At 38.7% G+C, this 25250-nt stretch overlaps 1 protein-coding gene across 3 annotated transcripts in view; it reads left to right on the forward strand.

Moving 5' to 3' along the window:
* The window catches only part of TDRD1 (tudor domain containing 1), a 62110-nt gene that overhangs the window by 15743 nt on the left and 21117 nt on the right, over positions 1–25250 (forward strand). For all 3 annotated transcript variants that reach the window (XM_055092307.1, XM_055092306.1, XM_055092305.1), the window contains exons 3-16: positions 547–605; positions 8728–8872; positions 10973–11078; positions 11801–11861; positions 12635–12739; positions 12950–13129; positions 13644–13787; positions 14293–14464; positions 15813–15899; positions 20155–20322; positions 20434–20541; positions 21441–21611; positions 22917–23159; positions 23548–23685. In XM_055092307.1, coding sequence (XP_054948282.1) covers positions 547–605; positions 8728–8872; positions 10973–11078; positions 11801–11861; positions 12635–12739; positions 12950–13129; positions 13644–13787; positions 14293–14464; positions 15813–15899; positions 20155–20322; positions 20434–20541; positions 21441–21611; positions 22917–23159; positions 23548–23685 — 1887 coding nt within the window. The remainder of the gene's footprint in view (positions 1–546; positions 606–8727; positions 8873–10972; positions 11079–11800; positions 11862–12634; positions 12740–12949; positions 13130–13643; positions 13788–14292; positions 14465–15812; positions 15900–20154; positions 20323–20433; positions 20542–21440; positions 21612–22916; positions 23160–23547; positions 23686–25250) is intronic.

Here is a 25250-nt window from a genome sequence, read left to right on the forward strand (position 1 = left end):
CCTTAGTGAATGGAGAAAAGTTCACAATGAGAGGAGCACTAGTCAAGAAAATTTTGAACAAGTTCTTTTATTTATATTTTTACTTTTTTTCGAGATGGAGTCTCACTCTGTTGTCCGGGCTGGAATGCAGTGGCGCTATCTCAGCTCACTGAAACCTCTGCCTCCCAGGTTCAAGTGGTTCTCCTACCTCAGCCTCCTGAGTAATTGGGATTACAAGAGTGCACCACCATGCCCAGCTAATTTTTGTATTTTTAGTAGAGACGGGGTTTCACCATGTTGGTCAGGCTGGTCTTGAACTGCTGACCTCAAGTGATCCACCTGCCTTGGCCTCCCAAAGTGCTGGGATTATAGGGGTGAGCCACTGTGCCCAGCTAAGTCCTTATTTTCTGTTGGGAAAAGTAGGATGTTGCTTATGTTCTGGTGTAGCTATAAGGTCATTGTGGTATAGCCCTGTTACTTGAATATCACCTAATTACACTATTTTTCATTATTAGCAATAAAAAGTATTATTTGGCTTTTATTTGAAATTGTGTTTTTCCTCCCCAGGAAACTCGGTGTCACTACCAAGTGCTGAAAGTAATTCACCACCCAAAGAAGTGAATATTGTAAGTTATTTTACTGTGTGTGTGCTTGTTTGGGTAAAAGATTCTAAACATGTTTTATTTATTTAATAAAGAAGTGTTCAATTTCTAGGTATCATTCAAGATCAAATGTTTTTTCTTTTATGTACATTTTTTAAAAAAGAAAACTTTCTTAGGTTATTGTAGATTCACATGCAGTTGTAAGAAATAATGGAGATCCTGTGTAGTCTTTCACCTATTTCGCCCATGTTAACATGCTGCAAAACTATAGTACAATATCACAACTGGGTTATTGATACACCATCAAGATACGGAACATTTCCATCACTACAAGGGTCCCTTATATACCTTGTTGCTTATGTTCTGGTGTAGCCAATCCACTTTTCCTTCTGCCCCTGCCCTCTTAATCCATAGCAGCCACTGATATGCATATTTCGACAATTTTGACATTTTTGAGAATATTATATAAAAGGCTACATACAAACAGTACGTAACCTTTTGGGATTGGCTTTTGTCATTTCACATAATTATCTGGAAATTGATCTAGGTTGTATGCATCAATCGTTCTATCCTTTTTATTGCTGAGTAGTATTCCATGGTATGGACAACTTGTTTAACCATTTACCTATTGAAGGACACCTGGGTTGTTTCCACTTTTTGGCTATTAAAACTAAAACTCTATATCCATTTATGTACAGAATTTTATATGAACACGTTTTTAATGCTCCAGGATAGATGTCCAGGGTACAATTTCTGGGTTGAAGACTAGTCCCATACTTTGTTTTATAAGAAACTGCCAAATATTTTCCAGAGTGACGGTATCATTTTACATTCTTACCAAGGGTGTATGAGAGCTTCAGTTTCTCTGCATCCTCATCAGCATTTGGTGGTGTAGGTATTTTTATTCTACCCATTTTCATCACAGATGTGTAGTACTATCTCATTGTGGTTTAGCTTGCATTTCCCTCATGATTGATGATGATAAACATCTTTTCATGTGCTTATTTGCCATCTGTACATCTTTGGTGAAATGTTTTCATGTCTTTTGTCTATTTTCTAATTTTTTTTTACCATTGTTTTGAAAGTTCTTTATATATTTCAGATATTAGTCCTTTGTCAAGTACGTGATTTGCAAATATTTTTTCCTAATCTGTAGCTTGTCTTTTCATCTTAATAAAGTCAGTTTTTCCTTAATGGATTGTTTTTGGTGCTTTTCGTGTCAAGTTTAAAACTGTTTGATACTCTGGATCCTGAAAATGTTCATTTTTTTCCCAAAAAAGTTCGATAGTTTTACTTTTTTTTTTTTTTGAGACGGAGTCTTGCTCTTTCGCCCCGGCTGGAGTTCAGTGGTGCGATCTCGGCTCACTGCAACCTCCGCCTCCCGGGTTTACGCCATTTCTCCTGCCTCAGCCTCCCGAGTAGCTGGGACTACAGGTGGCTGCCACTATGCCTGGCTAATTTTTTTTGTATTTTTAGTAGAGATGGGGTTTCACCGTGTTAGCCAGGATGGTCTCCATCTCCAGACCTCATGATCCGCCTGCCTCGGCCTCCCAAAGTGCTAGGATTACAGGCGTGAGCCACCAGATAGTTTTACTTCTTACATTTAAGTTTTGATCCATTTTCAGTTAATTTTCAGTTAAGAAACTTAAGGTTTTGCCTATGGATATTCAATTGCCCCAGTGCCATCTGTTGAAAATTCTCTTTTCTGAATTGCTTTCACACGTTTGCCAAAATTCAATTGGACATATTTGTGTCAGTCTAGTCTAAGTTACTTATTTTCTGTAGATATATGTGTCTGTCTTTCCAATACCACACAGTCTTGATTCCTGGAGCTGTGTAATAAATTTTGAAATTGGGAAAAGTGATTCCTTTTGCTTGATTTTTCTTTTTAAAAAAATTTTTAACTATTCTAATTCCTTTGCCTTCCAACATACAGTTTAGAATAATCTCATCTCTACAAAAAATATTGCTGGGATTTTCATGTGAATTGCATTAAACCTGTATATCAATTTGGGAATTATTGACATATTTGCTGTGTTGAATCTTCCAATCTATGAACGTAGTGTTTCTCCTTTTATGTAGATCTCTGATTTCTTTATTTTGTAGTTTTTAGCTTACATGTCCTATGCATGTTTTGCTCAATTTACACTTAAGTATTTGATTTTTTTGAGTAATTGTAAATACTGTTGTATTTCTTTCCCCATGTTCATTGTTAATAAGTGGAAATATGATTGATTTTGTATGTTTATCTTCTATCTATGACCTTGCTGAAGTCCTTTCTTTTTTTTTTTTGAGACAGTTTTGTTCCTGTTGCCCAGGCTGGACTGCAGGGCTGCTATCTTGGCTCACTGCAACCTCTGCCTCCTTGGTTCAAGCGATTCTCCTGCCTCAGCCTCCCAAGTAGCTGTGACTACAGTCATGCACCCCCATACTTGGCTAATTTTTGTATTTTTTAGTAGAGACGTGGTTTCACCATGTTGATCAGGCCGGTCCCGAACTCCTGACCTTAGGTCATCCACCCACCTTGGCCTCCCAGGGTGCTTGGGATTACAGGCGTGAGCCACCGGGCCCAGCCATTGAAGTCCTTTTAAGATCCCTTGCAGTTTTCTACATAGCCAATCATATCATACTGCAAATAGGGACTGTTTTATGTTTTCTTTTTCAATGTATATGCCTTTGATTTCCTTTCTTGCTTTATTGCATTTACTGTAGGAACTTTCAACACGAGGTTTGAATCAGAGTGACAGTGGACACCTTGCCTTGTTTCTAATCTTAGGAAGAAAGCATTCAGTCTTTTACCATTAAGTTTAGATGTAGGTTTTTGTAGATGTTCTTTATCAAGCTGATGAAGTTTTCTCTAGTCCTACTTTTCTGATCCTTTTTATCATAAATAGGTGTTGAATTTTGTCAAATGCTTTTTCTGCATTGATTGATATGGTAGTGACTTCTTTTCCTTTAGTATGTTAATTTGGTGGATTACATTGATATTTTGAATGGTTAACTAGCCCTGCATTCCTGAAATGAAACTCCACTTGGTCGTGATATACAATTATTTTTATGTATTGCTGAGTTCTATCTGGTAATATTTTGATAAGGATTTTTACATACGTTTTCAAGAGAGATTTTGGTCTGTAATTTTCTTTTATACTGTCTTTGTGTGGTTTGAGTATCAAGGTAGTATTAGTTTCATAAAATAAATTGAGAAGTGTCCCCTCTTGTGTTTGCTGGAAGAGAAATTGTATAGAATTGGTGTTAATTCTTCTCTAAACATTTGGTAGAATTCTCCAATGAAAACCATCTGGACCTGGAGATTTCTTGTGGGGGAGTTTTAAAGCTATGATTCAGTTTCCTTAATATTTATAATTAAGGTCTATTCAAATTGTGTTTCATATTGTGTTTGCATTTTTTAAGGAATTTGTTCATTTTGTCTACATTGTCAAATTTATGTGTGGAAGTGTTCCCAGTATTTTCATGTTAGTGGTGTCTGTAGTAATGTTCCCTATTTTATTCCTGATCTTGGTAATTTCTGTCTTTCTTTTCTTTATTGTCTGTCTTGCTACAGATTTGTGTTCTACTGATCTTCCCAAAGAAATAGGTCTTTGTTTCATTTTTTTTCCTGTTTTTTAAATTAATTGATTTCTTCTTTTATCTTTATTATCTCTTCTGCTGCTTTTGGGCGTGTTTTTTTGTCATTGTTTGGGGGTTTTTTTGTTTGTCTTTTTAGTGGTTGGTTGGTTTTTTTTTTTTTTTTTTTTTTAATTAGACAAGGTCTCCCTCTGTCATCCAGGCTGGAGTGTAGTGGCACAATCATAGCTCACTACAGCCTTGTACTCCTGGACTCAAGCAATCCCACTTGCTGAGCCTCCTGGAGTAATTGGGACTACAGGTGTATGCCACCACACCTGGCTTTTTTTTTTTTTCTGTAGATATGGGGGTCTTACTATGTTGCCAGGCTAATCTTAAACTCCTGGCCTCAAGTGGTCCTCCCACCTTGGCTTCCCAAATTGCTGGGATTACAGGCATGAGTTGCCCTGCCCAGCCTCAGTATATCTTTTATTTATCTTGAAACTTCATCTTTAACTCATGTATTATTTAGAAGTGTATGTTTTAGTTTCCAGGTGTTTGAAGATTATTAGTATTTTTTCTGCCACTGATTTCTAGTTTGAGTCTATTGTGGTCAGAGAATACCTTCTGAATCATATCAGTTCTTTTAAGTTTGTTGAGGTTTGTTTTATGGCTCAGGATGTGGTCTTAGTATACATTCTCTTGGCACTTAAAAAGAATGTGCCTCGTCTGTTGTTGGGTCAGACGACCTATAAATACCTAATAGCTCCTGTTGGTTGGTTATGTTGAGTTCTATCCTCCTGCTGATTTTATATCTAGTCATGTCAATTGTTGAGAAGGTATTAAAGTCTCTAACTATAGTCCTTAGTTGTCTATTTTCAATTCAGTTAGGCTTCATGTTTTGCAGCTGTGGTTCATGCATATTTAGGATTGCTGTGTCTTGTTTGGTTGACTCTTTTGTCATCATAATGTCCCTCTCTCTGGTAATTTTCTTTCCCTGTAATCTGTTTTATCTGATATTAATGCAGCCACTCATATTTTTCTTAACATTTACATATTTTTCCATCTTTTTACTTTCGGTCTCTCTATATTGTTATATGTAAAATGAGTTTCTTATAGACACCATATATTTAGGTAATGTTTTTTAATTCACTAGGACAGTGTGTTTCAGTTGGTATGCTTAGACCATTTACATTTGATGTAATTAATACTTGAGTTTATGCCATTTGTTTTCTGTTCTTTTTTCCTGCCTTCTTGTGGGTTACTTGAATACTTTCAGTAATTTTGATTTTTATCCAGTGCTTTCAAGTGTGTATCTTTGTATACCTTTTCCAATGGTTGTTCTACATACGGTATCATGTATACACAACTTAGTTATCATTTTACCAATCTGAGTATAGTGCAGACACCTTACCTTCCCATACATTTCTTTACCTTCACCCATTTACGTCTTACATATTCTATCTCAGATTTAGAACGCCTTCAGACAGTTTATCATTTTTGCTCAAACTCTCAAACATAATTTAGAATGCTCAACAAGAGAAAGTCTATTGTACTTACTGATAGGTTTCATTTATTGGGTCTCGAACTCCTGAGCTCAGTCCTCCCACCTCGGACTCACAAAGTGCTGGGATTACAAAGTGAGCCACTGAGCCCGGACTATTGTGTTTTTCTTCTTTCTGTTTCAGTGTTCCTGCTTTAATCATTTCTTTTCTCCTTAGAGAACTTCCTTAAGCCATTCTTTTAGGATAAAGCTACTGGTAACAAATTCTCTTCATTTTCTTTCATCTGAAAAGTCTTGATTTCCCATTCATTCCTGAAAGATATTTTCCTTGGTTAAGTTTCTCAGGTAAGTTTTCTTTCAGAGCTTGAAAAATGTTTTGTCACTTTCTTCTGGCCTCCATGGTCTCTAATGAGAAATCTGTCTTTTTAAAGATACCTTACTGCCATGTAGCTCTTTGGGTCTCCAGGTTCCTAGTCAGCCCACCTCCTCCTTTCCCACTTTCAGAGTCACCTTATGTTTGTTTTATATATAAGTTCAGGGTTTTAGTTTACTTTAATAGAAGGAATTTAAAAAATTTCCGCCCCATACAGGTAAGGGATTATTTTCCTCTTTCTGCTTTCAAGCTTTTAATTTTCAGAATTTTAAGATGTGTCTTGGTGTTTAGTCTCAGTTTACTCTGGGGCTCACTCAGCTTCTTGAATTAGTAGATTTATATCTCCTACCAAATTTGGAAGTTTCTAGCAGTATTTTTTTTTTTTTTTTTTTTTTTTTTGAGACAGAATTTGGCTCTTGTCACCTGGGCTGGAGTGCAGTGGTGTGATCTGGGCTCACTGCAACCTCTGCCTCCTGGGTTTAAGTGATTCTCCTGTCTCAGCCTCCCAAGTAGCTGGGATTACAGATGCCCTCCACCACACCCAGCTAATTTTTGTATTTTTAGTAGAGATGGGGTTTCGCCATGTTGGCCGGGCTGGTCTTGAACTCCTGACCTCAGGTGATCCCACCTGCCTCAGCCTCCCAGTGTTGGGATTACAGGCGTGAGCCACTGTGCCCGGCCTCAGCAGTCATTTTTTGAGTATTTCTCAGCCCTACCTTTTTTCGCCTTTCTGAAGACAGAATACTAGATCTTTTGTTGTAGTCCTACAGGTCCCTGAGACTATTCATTTATTAATTCATTTTCACTCTTGTTCAGATCAGGCGTTTCTGTGGTTCTATCTTCAAGTTTACTGATTGTTTCCTGTTTTCCCTCCATTATGCTAGTGAGTCTGCTATTGTGTTTTGTATTTTTGTTATACTTTTCAGTTTTAAAATACTCATTTGGTTCTTTATATCTTTTATTTCTTTAGGGAGACTCCCTATTCATTTGTTTCAAGCCTATTCATAATTGCTTGTTAACATATTGATGACTGCTTTACAATCTTTATAGATAAATGAACGTTTTTGTCATCTTGATGTTGGGCGCTTGATTTTTTTTTTCCGGCATTTGTTTGTGATCTTCCTGATTCTTGGTGCAATGAGTTATTGTCTACTGAGTTCTATTGAAACTGGGATATCTTGGGTATTATGAGACTTTTTTTTTTTTTTTGATTGAGTCTTGTTCTGTTGCCCAGGCTAGAGTGCAGTGGCATGATCTCAGCTCACTGCAACCTCCGCCTCCTGGGTTCAAGCGATCCTTGTGCCTCAGCTTCCTGAGTAACAGGGATTATGGGCACGTGCCACCATGCCTGGCTAATTTTTGTATTTTCGTGGAGATGGGGTTCGCCATATTGGCCAGGCTGATCTTGAACTCATGACCTCAAGACATCTGCCCACCTCAGCCTCCCAAAGTGCCGGGATTACAGGCGTGAGCCACCACACCCAGTCTCTGTATCGTATTTAAACTTCCTGTTTCAGCTGGCTTCCTCCGACACTGCTCTGGCTGCTCGTTTGTTACCGCCAGGTGGGGGGGTATATGTCCAGGTTCCCTACTCAGCCTCTGATATTCAACTGGGGAGCTCTTTCTGTTGGGTGAGGATGGGAGTTCCAGCTTCACAAGAGGCCTCAACTGATTGCTTTCTGGCTGACAGTGGTGAGTGCCTCATTACAGCTCCCCATCTGGTCTCTAGTGACACGGGTGGAGAGAGGCCCGACTGAAGGAGAGGGTATTAGGAGGGACTAGTTAGTAATGAATGGTGGTGGAAAGTCTGGACTCTCCACTATGCCTTTTCTGACACCACCTTGGTCGGGGTGGCGGCACCTCATTGTTGCCAGGTGGAAATCCGGGTTCCCCATGTGGCCTCCGTAGGGAGGGATGTCATCCTCCTCCCACTTCAGGGATAAAGTGCTGGCACCCTATTCTCTTGGCCTTCTCTGATACCACACCTGTGAGCAGGTTGGGGCACCTCATTTGTAGCCTTGTGAGGGTGGAAATCTTGGCCCCACACTCTCCCTTTGTGGGTGGGAGTGGGGCCGCAGTTTTGTCTGTGGTGTTTGGAGTAGAGCAGTTAATGTTAAGTTTTCTGTCTTACTGGTCTGCCTCTTTTCTCATCCTTTGGCTAGACAGAGCAGGTTTTTAATTTTTTCTTTTAAATGATGAGGGTCTCACTGTGTTGGCCAGGCTGGAGTGCAGTGGCTATTCACAGGCACTATCATAGCTCGCTACAGCCTTGAGCTCCTGAGTTCCAGTGTTCCTCCCTCCTCAGCCTCGGAAGTAGCTGGGACTGCAGGTGCCCACCACCACACCCGGCTAGAGAGCAGGGCTTTTCTTGTTGGAGCTTTTATCATCTCTGCCTTTTGGTGTTTCTGGGTTGCTGGCTTCTCCAGCACCCAGTCTGGTATATATGAGGCAAAAAGAAAACCCAGACATCTTATTGCCATGTCACTCTTTGGGTCTCCAGGTTCCCAGTCAGCCCACCTCCTCCTTTCCCACTTTGAGTCACCTTATGTTTGTTTTATATATAAGTTCAGGGTTTTAGTTTACCTTAATAGGAGGAATAAGGAAAAGTACATCTACTTGATCTTATCTGAAGTAGTCCCAAATCTAGTATTTAAATGGAAAAGTTATTGCCAAATTCTAACATTGCTCTTCTTTGTTCTTAATAGAAGCCTGGAAATAATGTACGTCCTGCAAAATCAAAAAAACTAAACAAGTTGGTCGAGAATTCCTTGTCCATAAGTAATCCAGGGCTCTTCACCTCCTTAGGACCTCCTCTTCGGTCCACAACTTGCCATCGCTGTGGCCTATTTGGTAAGCATATTGTTCTTGGGTGTCTGAATTCTTCTTCCACATATTTGAAAAACATTTTTATTGTGGCAGATGATAAAACATTAAGTGTAATTAGAACAGTGTCCCCATGCCAAACACCCGTCTCAGCCTCAGCAGCTGTCAGCATCCTGCTGTTCCTCTTCACCCATCCCTTCCCATTCTTCCTGCTTCCTCAGTGGATTATTATAGTTTTTTAGGGGAAGCTCACATGCAATGAAATGCACAGACTTACATCCTTGTCATAATATAGGATGTTTCTGTCTCCTCAGGAAGTTTTCTCATGTCCCATCCCAGTCCCTACTTCTGAGAAGCAACCATTGGTTTTCTACTCATGAAATAATTTTGCCTGTCATAGAATTTCACATAAGTGGAATCATACAGCATGGACTCTTTTGTATCAAGCTTATTTCATATACAATAAGACTGTTGAGGTTAATCCATGCCGTTGCACGTACCATTATTTTTTGTTTATTGCTGAATAGTATCTCATTGTATGGTTATACCATAGTCGAACTGTTCTATTGATGAATATTTTGGCTGGGTCCAGCTTTTGTCTGTTATGAATAGAGCTCTCTAAACATTTCTGTACAAGTGTTCGTGTGGACATATGTTTTCATTTATTGTGGGTGCACAGGTAGACACACAATGGCTGAGTCAAAGGGTAGGTGTGTGTTTAACTGTATAAGAAGCTACTAAACCATTTTCAAGGTATTGTCCCATTTTCTTTTCCCGCTGGGAAGGAGTTTTGGTTGTTCCACATCCTCGTCCACATTTGGTGTTTGTGTTTTTAATTATAGCCCTTCTCGTGGATAAGTTGGAATTGTCATATGCCTCTTGAGTTCTAATTTTTCAGTACGTAAGTCTTACTTGCATGGCATTTACCAGTTTACAGTTAAATTTGCAGTGCTCTCGTGATCAATGATCTTGAGCAGTTTTTTCTGTTTATTACTGGCTATTTGGATATGTAACTTTTTAAAAGTTTATTTTAGGATGGAAGCATTTGAGGCCAGACTGGTTGGTGGTTACTTCTTTGTGGGTTTGTTGTTGTTGTTGTTGTTGTTGTTGTTTTAGATAACCTGTTTCTTTAGCATGAACACTGATGGGATTTTTTAAAAAATCCTTTATTTCAAGATCTCCCTGGGTTTTTCTGGGTGTGATTCTCATTGTTTATTTTTTGTTGTTGTTTTTCACGATACACAGCCATTTCAGTCGCTTGTACAAGTCTGTTTTCACTACAAGAAAGTTTTGTTTACTTTGCTTGATCTTGGCTCACTGGCACTCTGCCTCCTGGGTTCAAGCGATTCTCCTGCCTCAGCCTTCCAAGTAACTGGGACTACAGGTGCGCACCACCACACTGGGCTTATTTTTGTATTTTTGTAGAGACGGGGTTTCACCATGTTGGCCAGGCTAGTCTCAAACTCCTGACTTAACCTCAAGTGATCCACCCGCCTTGGTCTCCCAAAGTGCTGGGATTACAGGCGTGAGCCACTGCATGTTTTGCACCATTGCTTGCTGCTTTTTTTTTTTTTTTTTTTTTTTTTTTTGAGACAGAGTCTCACTCTGTCACCCAGGCTGTGGAGTGCAGTGGTACAATCTCAGCTCACTGCAACCTCTGCCTCCCGGGTTCGAGATTCTTCTGCTTCAGCCTCCTGAGTAGCTGGGATTACAGGTGCCCGTCACCTTGCCTGGCTAATTTTTGTATTTTTACTAGAGACAAGGTTTCAAACCATGTTGGCCAGGCTGCTCTAGATCTCCTGACCTCAGGTGATTCACCTGCCTCAGCCTCCCAAAGTGCTGGGATTACAGACGTGAGCCACTGCACCTGGCCGCTTGCTGCTTTTATAACATATATTCTGAGGTCTATTAGGAAACTCAGTTATGTGTCCCAGTCTGATCTCCCTTTTTTTAATCTTTGTAGTCATTTCTTCTCTGTATTCTCAGAGTTTAAAAGTATAATCTGAACACCTGATCCTAAATAGCACAGTTCTCTTGCCATGGCTAATAGAATGATATTTGCTAAAGTGTGGACTTTGAGAATGTCTTGATCTTCATCTGAACTATTTTGTGGGTGGTGTTTTCTAGGATCGCTGAGGTGCTCTCAGTGCAAGCAGACCTACTATTGCTCCACAGCATGTCAAAGAAGAGACTGGTCTGCACACAGCATCGTGTGCAGGCCTGTTCAGCCAAAGTAAGGATTTATGATATTTTTATTCATTAAGGATTATGTAAAAGGTTCTGATACAATAAGCATCCAATTAGTTAAGCAGACCACAACCAAGTAGAAGTTACTTTTTCTTAAGCTCTATAACAAAGTGTACAAATCTGAAGTGAACAGCTCTATGAACTTAATTTTCATGTGTATCATTTTACCAGGTAGTACATGTGAAGATTTATAACCTTCAAAGAGTTTTTCTTTCATGTTTAGAGCTTTAGAATGCCTTACTTTTAATGATGTGTACTTTCCTGGATTTTAATAAGTTTGGAACTCCTACATGCCTCTTGAGTTGTGTTTTTATTTGTAAATACATAAATTGTACTTGCATGGCATTTACCAGTTTACAAAACAGTTTCACATATGACCTCAAAATTCTGTGTAAGTAATGTAGGGAATTATCTCCATTTTACAGATAAGAAAACAGGCTTGGAGATATTCTCTCTGTCTGTCTCCCCCCAACCCTGTCTCTGTCTGTCTCATTAGGTGGCTTTTGGAAGAAGCACACCTGTGCACACACAGGGTGTGGACCACTGTGTAGCCAGCACTGGGGAGTTTTACATTACCACTGTGATTCTGGAAGAAGCTGTTTTGCTCTTTCAGGATTTTGTTCATTGAGAATACCATAATTGTGGTTGATAGCCCCTATGTTAATTGCCTCTGTAGTATAAATATTGTAATCTGTTGCTTTATTGCAGTTTCCACAAACTTGAAAATAAATCATCTATTGAAACAAAGGATGTGGAGGTAAACAATAAGGTATGGTATACTTTGTCTTTAAATTTTGAATAACTCCTCTTTATTGAATTAAGATGTAAGATAAATATTTTAGGCTTATTTCTGTATTTTATCAATATTTAAAGGCAAGTTTCCTATTATATAAATATGTACACCATGGTGATACAATCAGGGGTTTTTGAGAATTACTTCATCTTTTTTTCAAAAAGGATGTGGCAGTATCTCAGTGTAAAATCATGTGGATTAATCATGCCTCTGAAGGCACAGGTTTTAGCTTTATGTGCTGTACTCTAATAGGGCCTAGTTATCTATCTAAGGAGGATTTTTTTTCTGATAGTAGTTCCCCGTTTAGGCAACAACATGGGCTGAATTATTTGTAATCCGAAAAACATCTGTCGTGTCCAACTCGTATTTATGAATAATTTTTAGCTTTCTTTAACTGCTTCTAGCCTCTACTTAAAAAAATGTGACTTCAAGTATTCGTTCTTACAGAAAACATTAACAAGTGCAGATTTAAACTAATACCTCCACCACCACCATTTTCATTGTTTTTGAAATAAAGTCAACCTTCTCTTCACCCACGTGGCCTTATTCTTGGGTTATTCCCAGTGCTGTGCCCACTGCCTGTGGACAGTGGGTTTTAGTGACTCTTGGAGGCCTTCCCTATTTCTGTGTTCTTTTGTTCAAGCCTAAGAGTTAGGATACTGTGACTGCGGTTCCGACGTGTAGTGGCCGTAGAGTCATTGAAACATGTGCTTTTAAGTAACTCACTTCTGTGGTATTTTTCAAACCAGAGTGACTGTCCACTTGGAGTTACTAAGGAAATAGCCATTTGGGCTGAGAGAATAATGTTTTCTGATTTGAGAAGTCTACAACTCAAGAAAACCATGGAAATAAAGGTATTTGTTTTTCTTCAGTCTCCATAGACACAGATCCAGAGAACTGTATTTATTCTCGTTTCCTATTTTTGAGTTCATGCGGTAGCTACAAAACATAAACATTGCAAAAACTGCCTACAATGCTGTTTGTGTCTTAGTTACAAAGCTTTAAGAAATTTACATTTCCTTGTGTGCCTTATGAATTATTCCTCTTTTTTTAATCTTTGAAAGGGTACAGTTACCGAATTCAAACACCCAGGGGACTTCTACGTGCAGTTATATTCTTCAGAAGTTTTAGAATACATGAACCAACTCTCTGCCAGCTTAAAAGAAACATATGCAAATATGCATGAAAAAGACTATATTCCTGTTAAGGGGGAAGTTTGTATTGCCAAGTACACTGTTGATCAGGTAACCTGTAATGAAATGAATTATTTAAAACGTTTGAGCTAACTTTGGTGGTATGAACTGAACACCAGAGCTTTTAATGATGCATGACAAGGCTTAAAGCCAGCCTCTGATCACGCTTCTTTTCCTCTTCAGTATCCCATGCTCTGTTCACCTTGCTTCCTCCCTGTCTTACTCCTCTCCAACTCTGTTTACGGGTTCCTGAATTGCTGGTTGTAGCCTGATGGCTAGTCTTAGAGCTTGTGTTTTATTTAGGTAGCTGAGGCACTAGTGTGTGATAGTCTCAGGGGATAGAAGTAGCTTTGGAATAGTTGTGCATATTATTAATAACATGTCCTAACTAGACAATTTTAGGGATTTCTTAGCAAGATTCTTAAAAAATTAAGTTGGCTTATTAATTGAGTGCCTCAGAACAGGAGCCTTTCCTTTGCACGTTCTATAGATTGATTGAGGGTTTTTTAATCTAAGATTGTGAAATGCCGTTATGAAGCAGAGTACCATTATATTTCACTTTCAGACCTGGAACAGAGCAATCATACAAAACGTTGATGTGCAGCAAAAGAAGGCACATGTCTTATATATTGATTATGGAAATGAAGAAATAATTCCATTAAACAAAATTTACCACCTCAACAGGAACATTGACTTGTTTCCTCCTTGTGTGAGTCTCTTTTACTTTCTAGATTTTTAATAGTGTCCCAAAGGAGCTGTTGTCAATGTTTTGATGGGCACAGTGTTTGCTTGTTCTATTCTGCTGTGTTACTGTACCTGTACTATGTAAATGAACACTCGTGGGCTATCTTGACCTTATTTAGTTAACTACTGCCCAGGGTGAGAAACTAACATTTTTAGGCACATGTTTTCAATTTGCTCTTCAAAATAATCATTTCTATATTATAGTATCTAAAATTGGTCTTAATTTATGTATAATTGAAGGATAATTATTCTTTCATAAATTTCTCCAGCTTCAAGTACCAAAAGTAAGCGTTATGAATACAGTACTAACAGAGGCTAATAATAATTATACGGAAAATTGTTTATCTGATTAGTACTTGAAGATTTGTGATAAGTTTTCAGCATGAAATACATTCTTTTATATACAAATAATTAGAAAAAATCATTTTTAAATGGTAATTTTTGTAAGTAACCTGCGTAAAAATTTTCAGGCCATAAAGTGCTTTGTAGCCAATGTTATCCCAGCAGAAGGGAATTGGAGCAGTGATTGTATGAAAGCTACTAAACCACTGTTAATGGAGCAGTACTGCTCCATAAAGATTATCGACATCTTGGAAGAGGAAGTGGTTACCTTTGCTGTAGAAGTTGAGCTGCCAAATTCAGGTAAGATCTGTCTTTTTAAATTGAGTACTTAATAGGATATGTAGTTTCCACCTGTTACTCAGAAGAAACGGAAACATCAAGTGAGGCCAGGTAAACTGCCCTCTGGAGTCATTCAGATTGTGACTGAACCCATTCTTGAAATTGGCAGTTTGTCAAAGACGTGACACAAATTCATAGAATTAGGTGGCTGGCTAGATTTAGACTTCATGTGGGTGTAACTACGATCCCTTTAATAGAGCCATTATAATATCTACTCCTGAATATTGGCCCCTTTATTGAGAAAATTCTTGAAGTTCTCTGAATTCGTTTGTCCTTATATCAGTGCTTTTTCTTGGAGTAACCTTCACGGAACTGCATTTGGCTAGTACATAGTAGCTAGGCTGTGGAAATGGAAATGCTTTAGAATTCTCTTCTTCCCTTCTGGCCTTTCACCTGTTTGATAAATGACTTCTCACAGTGTGATGGGTGCCTCCCAGTTTCCAGGGTATCACCCCTCTGCTTTCAGAGATCTGGCATCATGGCTGATTTGGTAGAAAATCGGCTAATCTCTTGTGAAGTTAAGTAAAAATCTGTTGTTTGCTATGTTTCGTGTTACAATCTCAGCTTTTGCATATTATTTCAGGGAACTTGAAGTTTGGGTCCATGCTGACCATTCTTTCAGCCATACTTATGTCTTAAATTTATTTCCCACAAACAGTAGTCATTCTAAGCATATTTGTGAGGTGGTAAACAAATCTTTCATGTTCTTCAGGATTTCAAAGTGAAATCTTTTTGTTAAAATTTCTGTCAAATAGAGGGTAGAATGGTTACCAGAGGCCGGGAAGGGTAGTCAGGGGCTGGGAGTAGGTGGGGATGGTTAATGGGTACAAAACAAAAAATAGTTAAAAAGACTGAATAAGACCTACTATTCGATAGCACAATAGGGTGACTGTAGTCAATAATAATTGTACGTTTTAAAGTAACTTAGACTAATTGGATGATTTGTAACTCAAAGGATGCTTGAGGGGATGGTTACCTCCTCTGTGGTGTGTTTATTTCACATGGCATGCCTGTTTCAAAACATCTCATGTAACCTATAAATATGTACACCTACTATGTACTCACAAAAATTTTAAAAATTATATTTCAGAGAAAAAATTCTGTCAAGTGACTACAGTAATTTTGCCTCAGTGTTTTAAGCTGGGCACTACCATAGCTTACCCATAGGAACTGAATTGGCAAAACATATACCAGCCTATTAATAGCTATGAACGTGTGTTGTATGATTGACTTGTTTCTTCTTTATGCTTTTCCCATAATTCTTTGTATAGTTTCTCAATGGAGGCATATTTTCTTAATCACCTTTTAGGAAAACTTTTAGACCATGTGCTTATAGAAATGGGATATGGCTTGAAACCCAGTGGACAAGATTCTAAGAAGGAAAATGCAGATCAAAGTGAGTATAGATTGATATTGAGCGGTATAGCGACTTCAGTTATTGAAGACCATCTACCTACTAAACAAAGGCACAACTTTAGCACTGTTACGACTTGTTAACGATAAACATTCTATGAGCAATTTAAATACGCTGTTTTATATTTAGTAGTATATCATTTCTAATCTCAATCTTTCCTGCCTGTTCTCCTCCTCTGTCCATTTTCCACATGAATCCTTAACATGGTAATCATCAGAGATTATGAAGTATTAAATATCATAACACTTTAGAGTTAGGGTTTTTTTTTTTTTTTTTTTTGAGATGGAGTTTCACTCTTGTTGTCCAAGCTGGAGTGCAATGGCATGGTCTCGGCTCCCTGTAACCTCTGCCTCCCTGGTTCAAGTGATTCTCCTACCTCAGCCTCCGGAGGAGCTGGGATTACAGGCTCCCGCTAGCACGCCCAGCTAATTTTTTGTATTTTTAGTAGAGACAGGGTTTCACCATGTTGGCCAGGCTGGTCTCAAATCACTCCTGACCTGAGAGTGATTCGCCCGCCTCAGCCTCCCAAAGTGCTGGGATTACAGGCGTGAGCCACTACGCCCTGCCAAGTTAGGGCTTTTTAGCTCACATTTTCTTAGTTTGTTTTTCTTCCTTCTTGGGTATTCCGCCAGTAATTAATAGGGCTGTAAAATTCTGTTCCAGTAGGACAGTGTTTCTGATGACTTTTTACTCCTGTAAAAGCTTGTGTGTGTGGTTTATTTAGATTAACAAGAGAACCAAGAAATTTTGCTTTCAGCATTTTACTTCCTCATTGCCTAATCACCTGTGTTTGTATTATCTTTTTGATCCTTTACTTTGCTCCTGTACTGATTGCTTTAGGAGTAAATATAATTCATTGTCTCTTACTCATTCATCCAGAGGTGATTGCTAGAGTAACAGTGCCATGGTTGGACACATCCTATCACATAAGCACACTTGAATCATCCTTAAATCTACCTTCTTACCTCCCATCCTTTGCCCTAATTGGTTGCCAAGTCTTTATTGATTCTTCTTCCCAAGTATCCCTTGTATATGTCTTTTTTCTTTCTTTCCCTACTACCATTTTCTTAGCTCAGGAATCCTCATCATTCATGGACAATTGAAACAATTTTCCAATGTCATAGTTGATCTCCCTATCTGTATTCTTAGAGTACTTGCCTATGTGATATGCCTAAGAACACACATCTTGGTGGGACAGCTCCGATGAAAAGCTTTCAGTTCTTTGTCATGTAGAGAAGGAAACCAAACAGAGGTCTAGTGGTAGTCATGGTTGAAACCGTAGGTTCTGGTGCAATAGAGTGAGGAAGAATGAGGAAGATGAAGCTGGGGCCTGCAACATGGAGTGAGGAGCTATAATGGGAAAGGTGGGAACAGAATGGGAAAAACCTTGCCAGAGCAACAGAGGGTACATGCTTCCAGGAGGGGGAGTCATCAGTAATATCAGATGCTATGAAGGTATCCAGTGGAAGGAACAAGAAAACCACTGAGCAATATCTTCTTCACTAAGGCACTGTGAAGGTGCCTTCATGAAGGCTAAGGCCAGGACAGACAAGCAGAAGAAATTATGTGGGATAGAGAAATTAGGTGTGATAGAGAAGTGCAGGGTGCAACGGAAGCAGGTGGGAGGGTACTTAAGACTTGCAATAAAGCCATCTGGAAGTGATGCCACACGGAGCAGGAAATAACCAGGTGCTGCCAGAGGGGAGTATGTTGCAAGAAAACGAACATGTGTTAAGGCCTAGAGATGGGGAAAAAGCATGATCAGGCCTGAGAAACTGAAAAATAAGTAGGGCTAGATTTGACCGCTGGTGAAGAGGTATAGGATGAGGAAGTATTAGTCGGGAGGTAAGCTAGAGCGGATCATTAAAGGTCGCAGGAGCTGTGTTAAGGGATTTGGACATGATTCTGAAGCCAACATAGAGAATGGAGCCTTGAGATACCTCTGGATTCAGCTTGTTGGATTCAAGTAATGTTGGTGGGTATGGAAGAATCAGATTTGGAAGTCAGAAAAGATGAGATATGGTATATTAAGAGTTCCCTTTAAACCACCTTCTTAAAAATTTAGCTGTGCCTCTGTCACACAATTAAATCAGTCCTCCTGTCCTGCCCCTTCTTGACCTAGCCTGGCTGAAAGCCTTTACAACTTGGTCTCTAATGTCAGCATACCGAGCTAGCGACATCACCATGCTTTTGTCCCCTCTCCTCCTACTGTGTTCCTCAGCCCAGCTGCACTCAGCCTGGCATTATGATTATGCACCCTCTTGTGATATTTATGACACTGTAGCTCCTGATTGAACATCTTCTGTCTCCTACAAGATTTAGAATATCTAGAGGCAAAGACTGTGGCCTTTTACTTAACTACTTCTTAGTAGTTACTTAACTACTTGCTTAGTATGGCATCTGACATACATTAGATGTTTAAGATACAATTTTTTTTTTTTTTTGAGACAGAGTCTCGCTCTGTCACCAGGCTAGAGTGCAGTGCTGCGATCTCAGCTCCCTGCAACCTCCACCTCCTGGGTTCAAGTGATTCTCCTGCTTCAGCCTCCCAAGTGGCTGAGACTAGTAGGTGGGAGGTGCACGCCACCATGCCCAGCTGATTTTTTTGTATTTTTAGTAGAGACAGTGTTTCACCATGTTGGCCAGGATGGTCTCCATCTCCTGACCTCGTGAACTGCCCGCCTCGGCCTCCCAAAGTGCTCTGATTACAAGCGTGAGCCACGCCTGGCCAGATATAATTTTTAAAAGCTGGCACAGCTACTCAGGAGGCTGAGGTGGGAGGAGGGCTTGGAGACCAGGAGTTTGAGGCCCCAGTATGCCATGATTGTACCTGTTAATAGCCACCACACTCCAGCCTGGGCAACATAGCAAGACCTCTTAAAAAAAACAATAACTCAATGGAGGATCTTATGATGGACTCATGCAGCTGAATGGAACTATCCAGATCTCCCACTCCACCTATGTACACGTGAAGAAGCAGAAGCTGACTGGTCCAGTGGGTTACCTTAAGCCTGGAGATAGAGAACCAGAATCTCAGCCCCCTTACTCCAGTTTAGTGCTCTTTCCACCATTATGCATCCTGTGCTGTGAAACAACAGGACAACAGTTCATTTTCCTTGCTATTAAGTTTTTCTCTTGCCTTCTCCCTTATGTTGTGATTTCTTTTGGAAACATTTTAAGAAATGGTTTTTAATTTGAGCCTATCTCTTAACTTTTACATTTGAGATCGTTAAATTTACTTTGGCTACTGTTTTGAGCCAATTATCCATTTCAATGGGATTTCTAACATAACTTCAACAATCCATTGTAACACATTCTGAGAGGTCATTCCTAGATATGAAATTCCCTCCACTTTTTGTGGTCTATCCCAGCCTCTCCTTGGTCTTCAGAGTCAACCTATAGGTTCATGGTGAGAACCATTTCCTTTAATAAGTCTATAATCTAGATAATTATTTTCTTATATTTCTGTGTTTAAAACAATGAAGTCAGCCTTAGTTTTATGTGAATGATATCTTATCCTTTAATTCCTTAAAGCAGTAGTAGTTTTTGTTTTCCAGGATTCTGATAAGTTGCCATAATGTCTCTAAGTCTTGATGCTAAAAATATATTCCTTGAATAGTTGGAATTTTATAAACCATGTACTTTTTTCATTTCTGTGAGTTTTCTCTTCTGAGATACTTTTCACTGTGCTTTTGAAGCCTTTCCTTCTTAAACTCTTAGGTTAGCCCTAATTATTTTTCTCTTGACTTGTGACTTTATGTTGCTTGTATCTTTTTTGAACTGTTGAATGCATTTTAAATTTCTAATTATTTTATCCTAATAAATTGTTCCCTATGGGGTTTATCATTTTCACTTTAGAGTGAGTAGGTCCTAATCTAATCTGATGTGTTTCTACTTGAGTATAATGAGACGATATCTATTCCAAATTACATTTTCTTGAACTCTTTTAGGGACTATAAAGAGTGTATTATAGAGTGTTTTAATTAGATCTGAACTTGTCTAAGTCGCTGATTTTCTTTCTTGGACCAGTCTAGCTTTTGGTGACATCGAAAACTGCCCTTATTATAAACATTTATTACTGGGAAGAAGAAACACCATGACCTCTCAGACTGCCATCTTCCAGAAACCTTGCAGTCATAGTCATATTCGTTTTAAAATGATTAAAACATGCATAATTTTTTTTTTTTTACTTTGGATGAAAACAAAATGGCTTATTTTTCTGTTTTCTTCTGATAAGGTGATCCTGAAGATGTTGGAAAAATGACAACTGAAAACAACATTGTCATAGACAAAAGTGACCTAATCCCAAAAGTGTTAACTTTGAATGTAGGTGATGAGTTTTGTGGTGTGGTTGCCCATATTCAAACACCAGAAGACTTCTTTTGTCAACAACTGCAAAGTGGCCGTAAGTCAGCTTTCTTGATTTGCTCTATGAAGCTAAAATACTTCAAGAGACTTGACATGTAGAAATAATGTATAGATACGTATTTCTTTAAGATGTGATCTTTATCTGCAGGAAAGCTTGCTGAACTTCAGGCATCCCTTAGCAAGTACTGTGATCAGTTGCCTCCACGCTCTGATTTTTATCCAGCCATTGGTGATATATGTTGTGCTCAGTTCTCAGGTAAGGACAGAGTATTACTGATTTTTAAAATTTATTTTTATTTATTTTTTTACTTAGAATTGAGTAAAAACCATTGAAACAGAGTCTTTGGTTTGCACTGATGGCTGGATTTAAAGCTTGAATATTAGAGTGAACCAATCATGTTTTTAAATAGATCAAATTAAACTGGTTGAAAGGAGTGTGGTCTGACCTGGGTAAGGGCAGAGTGTCTGTGTGTCAAGGAGGTGGAGATATAAAGGAGGTATTTTTGGTTATTTTGTCAGCCTTTTGGTTTTGGGGACTGGTAAAGATAATTTGGTTTAAGCTAATAGGGGGATGTGGAACCTCCCCAGGTTCATATCTTCACCGGTTTTATTGAAATAGCAAGAGGGCCTGGAAGTGTGGAGCTGTCATGGTGCAGCTTTTGGACGGCACAAGTCCTGCCTTGCGATAACCAGGTTCTGTTACTCTCTGCCGAAGAGAGGCCCAGTGGCCTCATGGAAGGGGAGACGCAGTAATCCTTCAGTAAATTCATCACTTGGTTAGTGGAGTCTGGTTGACTCATGCTTGCCAGGTGTTTTAAAACTAGTCTTGCTATTGAATGCTTCATGTATTGATTGAGACCTTGTGATTCACATGATCAGGATATGTTCTCTGTACTAATGAGCTAACTCTACTGGAGAGACAAGGCATGTAAACTAATGATTACAGCGTAAGACATAATTACTATAGTAAGCTATTAATATTACATTTTAGGAGTTGAAGGCTTCTGATAAGCAAAATTAGTAAACATTGTTCTATAAGCTTGATATCTATTAAAGAAAAATCTATAAATGACCATCTCTAAGTTGAGGAAGAAAGGTTTTTATTTACATCTACAGTGGAAAAATCATTTGAGATTGAATCTCTCCCTTTTTCAGAGGATGATCAATGGTACCGTGCCTCTGTTTTGGCTTACGCTTCTGAAGAATCTGTACTGGTTGGATATGTAGATTATGGAAACTTTGAAATCCTTAGTTTGATGAGACTTTGTCCCATAATCCCAAAGTTGTTGGAATTGCCAATGCAAGCTATAAAGTGTGTACTAGCAGGTATGAAATTTTTATAGCCTCCATATTCTTTAAAAATTCTACAGATGAAGAAACATGAAAAGATACACGAAATAGGGAAAAGCTGCTTCTCAAAACAACATCATGATCAGATGCTTAAAAGTTACTATATATGTCATTTATCCCAAAGAAATCAGAGATTTCTTTCCATGTCAATTAGTTGGCTTCATTCAAACGTACCATAATTTAGAAAGAATATCCTATCTCAGAGGGCATTACATTTGCAGCATATCCAAGATCTTTTCCTTAGGCTATGTTGCAAGATATAGTTATATCCCAAAATACTTCCTTAGGCTACATTCCCACAGGTGGAACAGGTCAGTAAGTCTCCTTCTTTTCATGTTTGTGATACATATTGTACATTTTCTTCCAGAAAGGGTTGACCTAGTTTACATGCCCAACGAAAAAGTATGAGAGAGTCCATTCTCGTACACATTGGTGCATCAAAGGGTTGCTTCTATATTATTTCATCCTGGCCAATTTTGATAAGCTAAAGGTGAAATTTCAATTTGCCTCATTACTAGTGAGGCTAAACATTGTTTTGTAAGTTACTTGGCCCTTGCATTTCAAAAACTGACTGAAGCATAACTGTTGGATTGCTGATTTGTAAGTGCCCTTTCAGTGTTGAGTTGTAAGTGCCACCAATGTTTCATATGTTAATATAAGGGACCAGTACTTCTTCAGAGATTGTTTTATACTTTTGTTTATGGCTTTCTTAATTTTATTGGGCTATAATTTTCCTACCTACCATAATGTTCACTTCAGGTGTTAACTATACAATTCAGTAATTCTCAGTAAACTTGCTGAGTTGTACAAACATCACCGTAATCTGATTTAGAACATTTCCATCACCCCGGTATGGTCTCTCTTGCCTATTTATGGTTAGTCCTTGCTCCCCAGGTAATAACTAATCTACTTTCTGGCTCTGTAGATTTGTGTTTCTGGACATTGTGTATCAATGGAATTACGTGGTTTTTGTTTTACATATTATAGAAGCTTTTTACAAGCTTTTTCTTTTTCTTTTTTTTCTTGGTAGAGATGTGAGTCTGGCCATGTTGCCCAGTCTGGTCTCAAATCTGCCTCGGCCTCCCGGCGTGCTGGAATGAACCATTGCCCACCAGCAGGCTTTTTCTTTGTTAATTATGCATTCATTTTTATGTTCTTCTTAAGTGACACGTTTCCATTCCAGTGTTTGCCATAGGTTTCTTAAGTTTACCTTGGGGAAATTAGGAGCTAAATTTCTAAATGCTTTCAGAATAATTGTAACAGAACAAAATTCTTTGTTAGGAGTAAAGCCATCATTAGGAATTTGGACTCCAGAAGCTATTTGTCTCATGAAAAAACTTGTACAGAACAAAATAATCACAGTGAAAGTGGTGGACAAGTTGGAAAACAGTTCCCTGGTGGAGCTTATTGATAAATCAGAGACGCCTCATGTCAGCGTTAGCAGAGTTCTCATAGATGCAGGCTTTGCTGTGGGAGAACAGAGTATGGTGACAGATAAACCCAGTGACGTGAAAGAAACCAGTGGTAAGTCAAATGTTTACTGAATAATGCCTGTTCTGGAGTTCAGATGGTTCTATAAATAAATAGTTTCTTGTACTTATAAAAAGAATTTATGGTGAATGCCTTTCATCTTTTTAAATCAAGCATTCATCTAAATACTTGTAAGAATGTTTGAAAAATAAAATTTTATGGGGAGTTTTATAGGTTGCCAGCAGCTGATGATCAGAAATGTAAATTTGAAATTTACTTAGATAGTAATTTATTGTAAGACTGACTTTACGGTTAATATTACTATAAAGGCACTTAAAAAGTCAGTGGAAATTCAGTTCTTCAAAAGCGGGTTCCTCCGCCACCCCAACCTCGCTACATCCCTCCTCCACTATGTCCATTTAATGTTTAATTATTTTCACAGTTCCCTTGGGTGTGGAAGGAAAAGTAAATCCATTGGAGTGGACATGGGTTGAACTTGCTGTTGACCAAACAGTAGATGTTGTGGTCTGTGTGATATATAGTCCTGGAGAATTTTATTGCCATGTGCTTAAAGAGGATGGTAAGTTGATTCTTGTCATTTGTTTCTTTTTACAAATACATTGGCATAGATAATAACTTCACATGAGTTTGTTACTAAGTGATAAAAGTACCTCTTTCCAAGAAGAGCCAAGTGGGTATTTGTATTTCCAAGAAAGATTTGGTTATACTTAGTTAGCTTTTATTCTCTTTTAAGCCATTATTTCTATTTTCAACAATACCTCTTTATATTTAAACCAGTTTACATTTCATAGAGTATCTCCTAAATTCATTTACAGAAATTAATTCGGCCTGGTATAGTGGCTCACTCCTATAATCCTAACACTTTGGGAGGCTGAGGCAAGAGGATGACGAGGCCAAGAACTCAAGGGTGCAGTGAGGCCTGATCATACCAGTGTACTCCAGCCTGGGCAGCAGAGCTAGACCGTGTCTCTGGAAAACAAACAAACAAACAAAAAACAAATTTAACTTGTGTTGAAGTATTAGTGTAACATATAGATACATGTGTATATAGGAGTACAACATAATGAATTATCACAAACTCCACACACTTGTATAACTAGCCTCTAAGTCAAGCAATAAAACATTACCAGTATCCCAGAAGTTTCCCTCCTATCCCCTCCCATCATTACCTCTTCTTTCTTTCTTTTTTTTTTTTCATTGAGATGGAGTCTCGCTCTGTTGCCCAGGCCTGAGTGCAGTGGCAGTGTAGGCTCACTGCAACCTCTGCCTCCCAGGTTCAAGCGATTCTCCTGCCTCAGCCTCCTGAGTAGCTGGGACTATAGGCATGTGCCACCACGCCCAGTTAATTTTTTTTTTTGTATTTTTAATAAAGGTGGGGTTTCACCGTGTTAGCCAGGATGGTCTCGATCTCCTGACCTTGTGAATCCACCTGCCTCGGCCTCCCAAAGTCCTGGGATTACAGGTGTGAGCCACTGTGCCCAAGCCGCCACCTCTCTCTTTCAAAAGTAAACATCTTGATTTCTAATAGCATAGATAAGTTCTTCCTGGTTTTGAACTTTCTAGAAATGGAATTACACACTATGCGAGCTTCTGAGCCTTGCTGCTGCCCCCTGCACTGTGAGATTGTTACATGTCTGTACCTTGTTTTTCCTTGCTGCATAGTGTTCCATTGTATGTTACATGTATCTGTATCTTATTTTTCCTTGCTGCATAGTGTTCTGTGAATTGTATTGCAGTTTCTTTCTACCATTGGACACTTGGCCTGTTTTGCTTGGGCTGTAAATTAGTGTTGCTGTGAACATTACAGCATATCTGGTGCACATGTGCAGGCATTTTCATGGAGTCCATACCTAGGAATGAAATTATTAGGTCATAAAGGGTATGTAAATTTGCAGCTTCCCCATCTACAAAGGCCAGTTTCTGAAGTGATTCAGAAACATCTAGTTGCTCCACATCCTCACAAACATTGTGTGTTTTCTTTTTCATTTGAGCCGTTCTGATGAGCATCATTGATCTTAAGTTTTCCAAATATTGGTTTTTCTTTGTCAAATAAGGACATTAAAGTAGATAACTAAGGCCCTGTTTGACCCCATAGTTGTGAGATTTGTCATTTCTTCATTCAGA

Source organism: Pan paniscus, chromosome 8 (genome assembly GCF_029289425.2).
Source record: "Pan paniscus chromosome 8, NHGRI_mPanPan1-v2.0_pri, whole genome shotgun sequence".
NCBI lineage: Eukaryota > Metazoa > Chordata > Mammalia > Primates > Hominidae > Pan > Pan paniscus.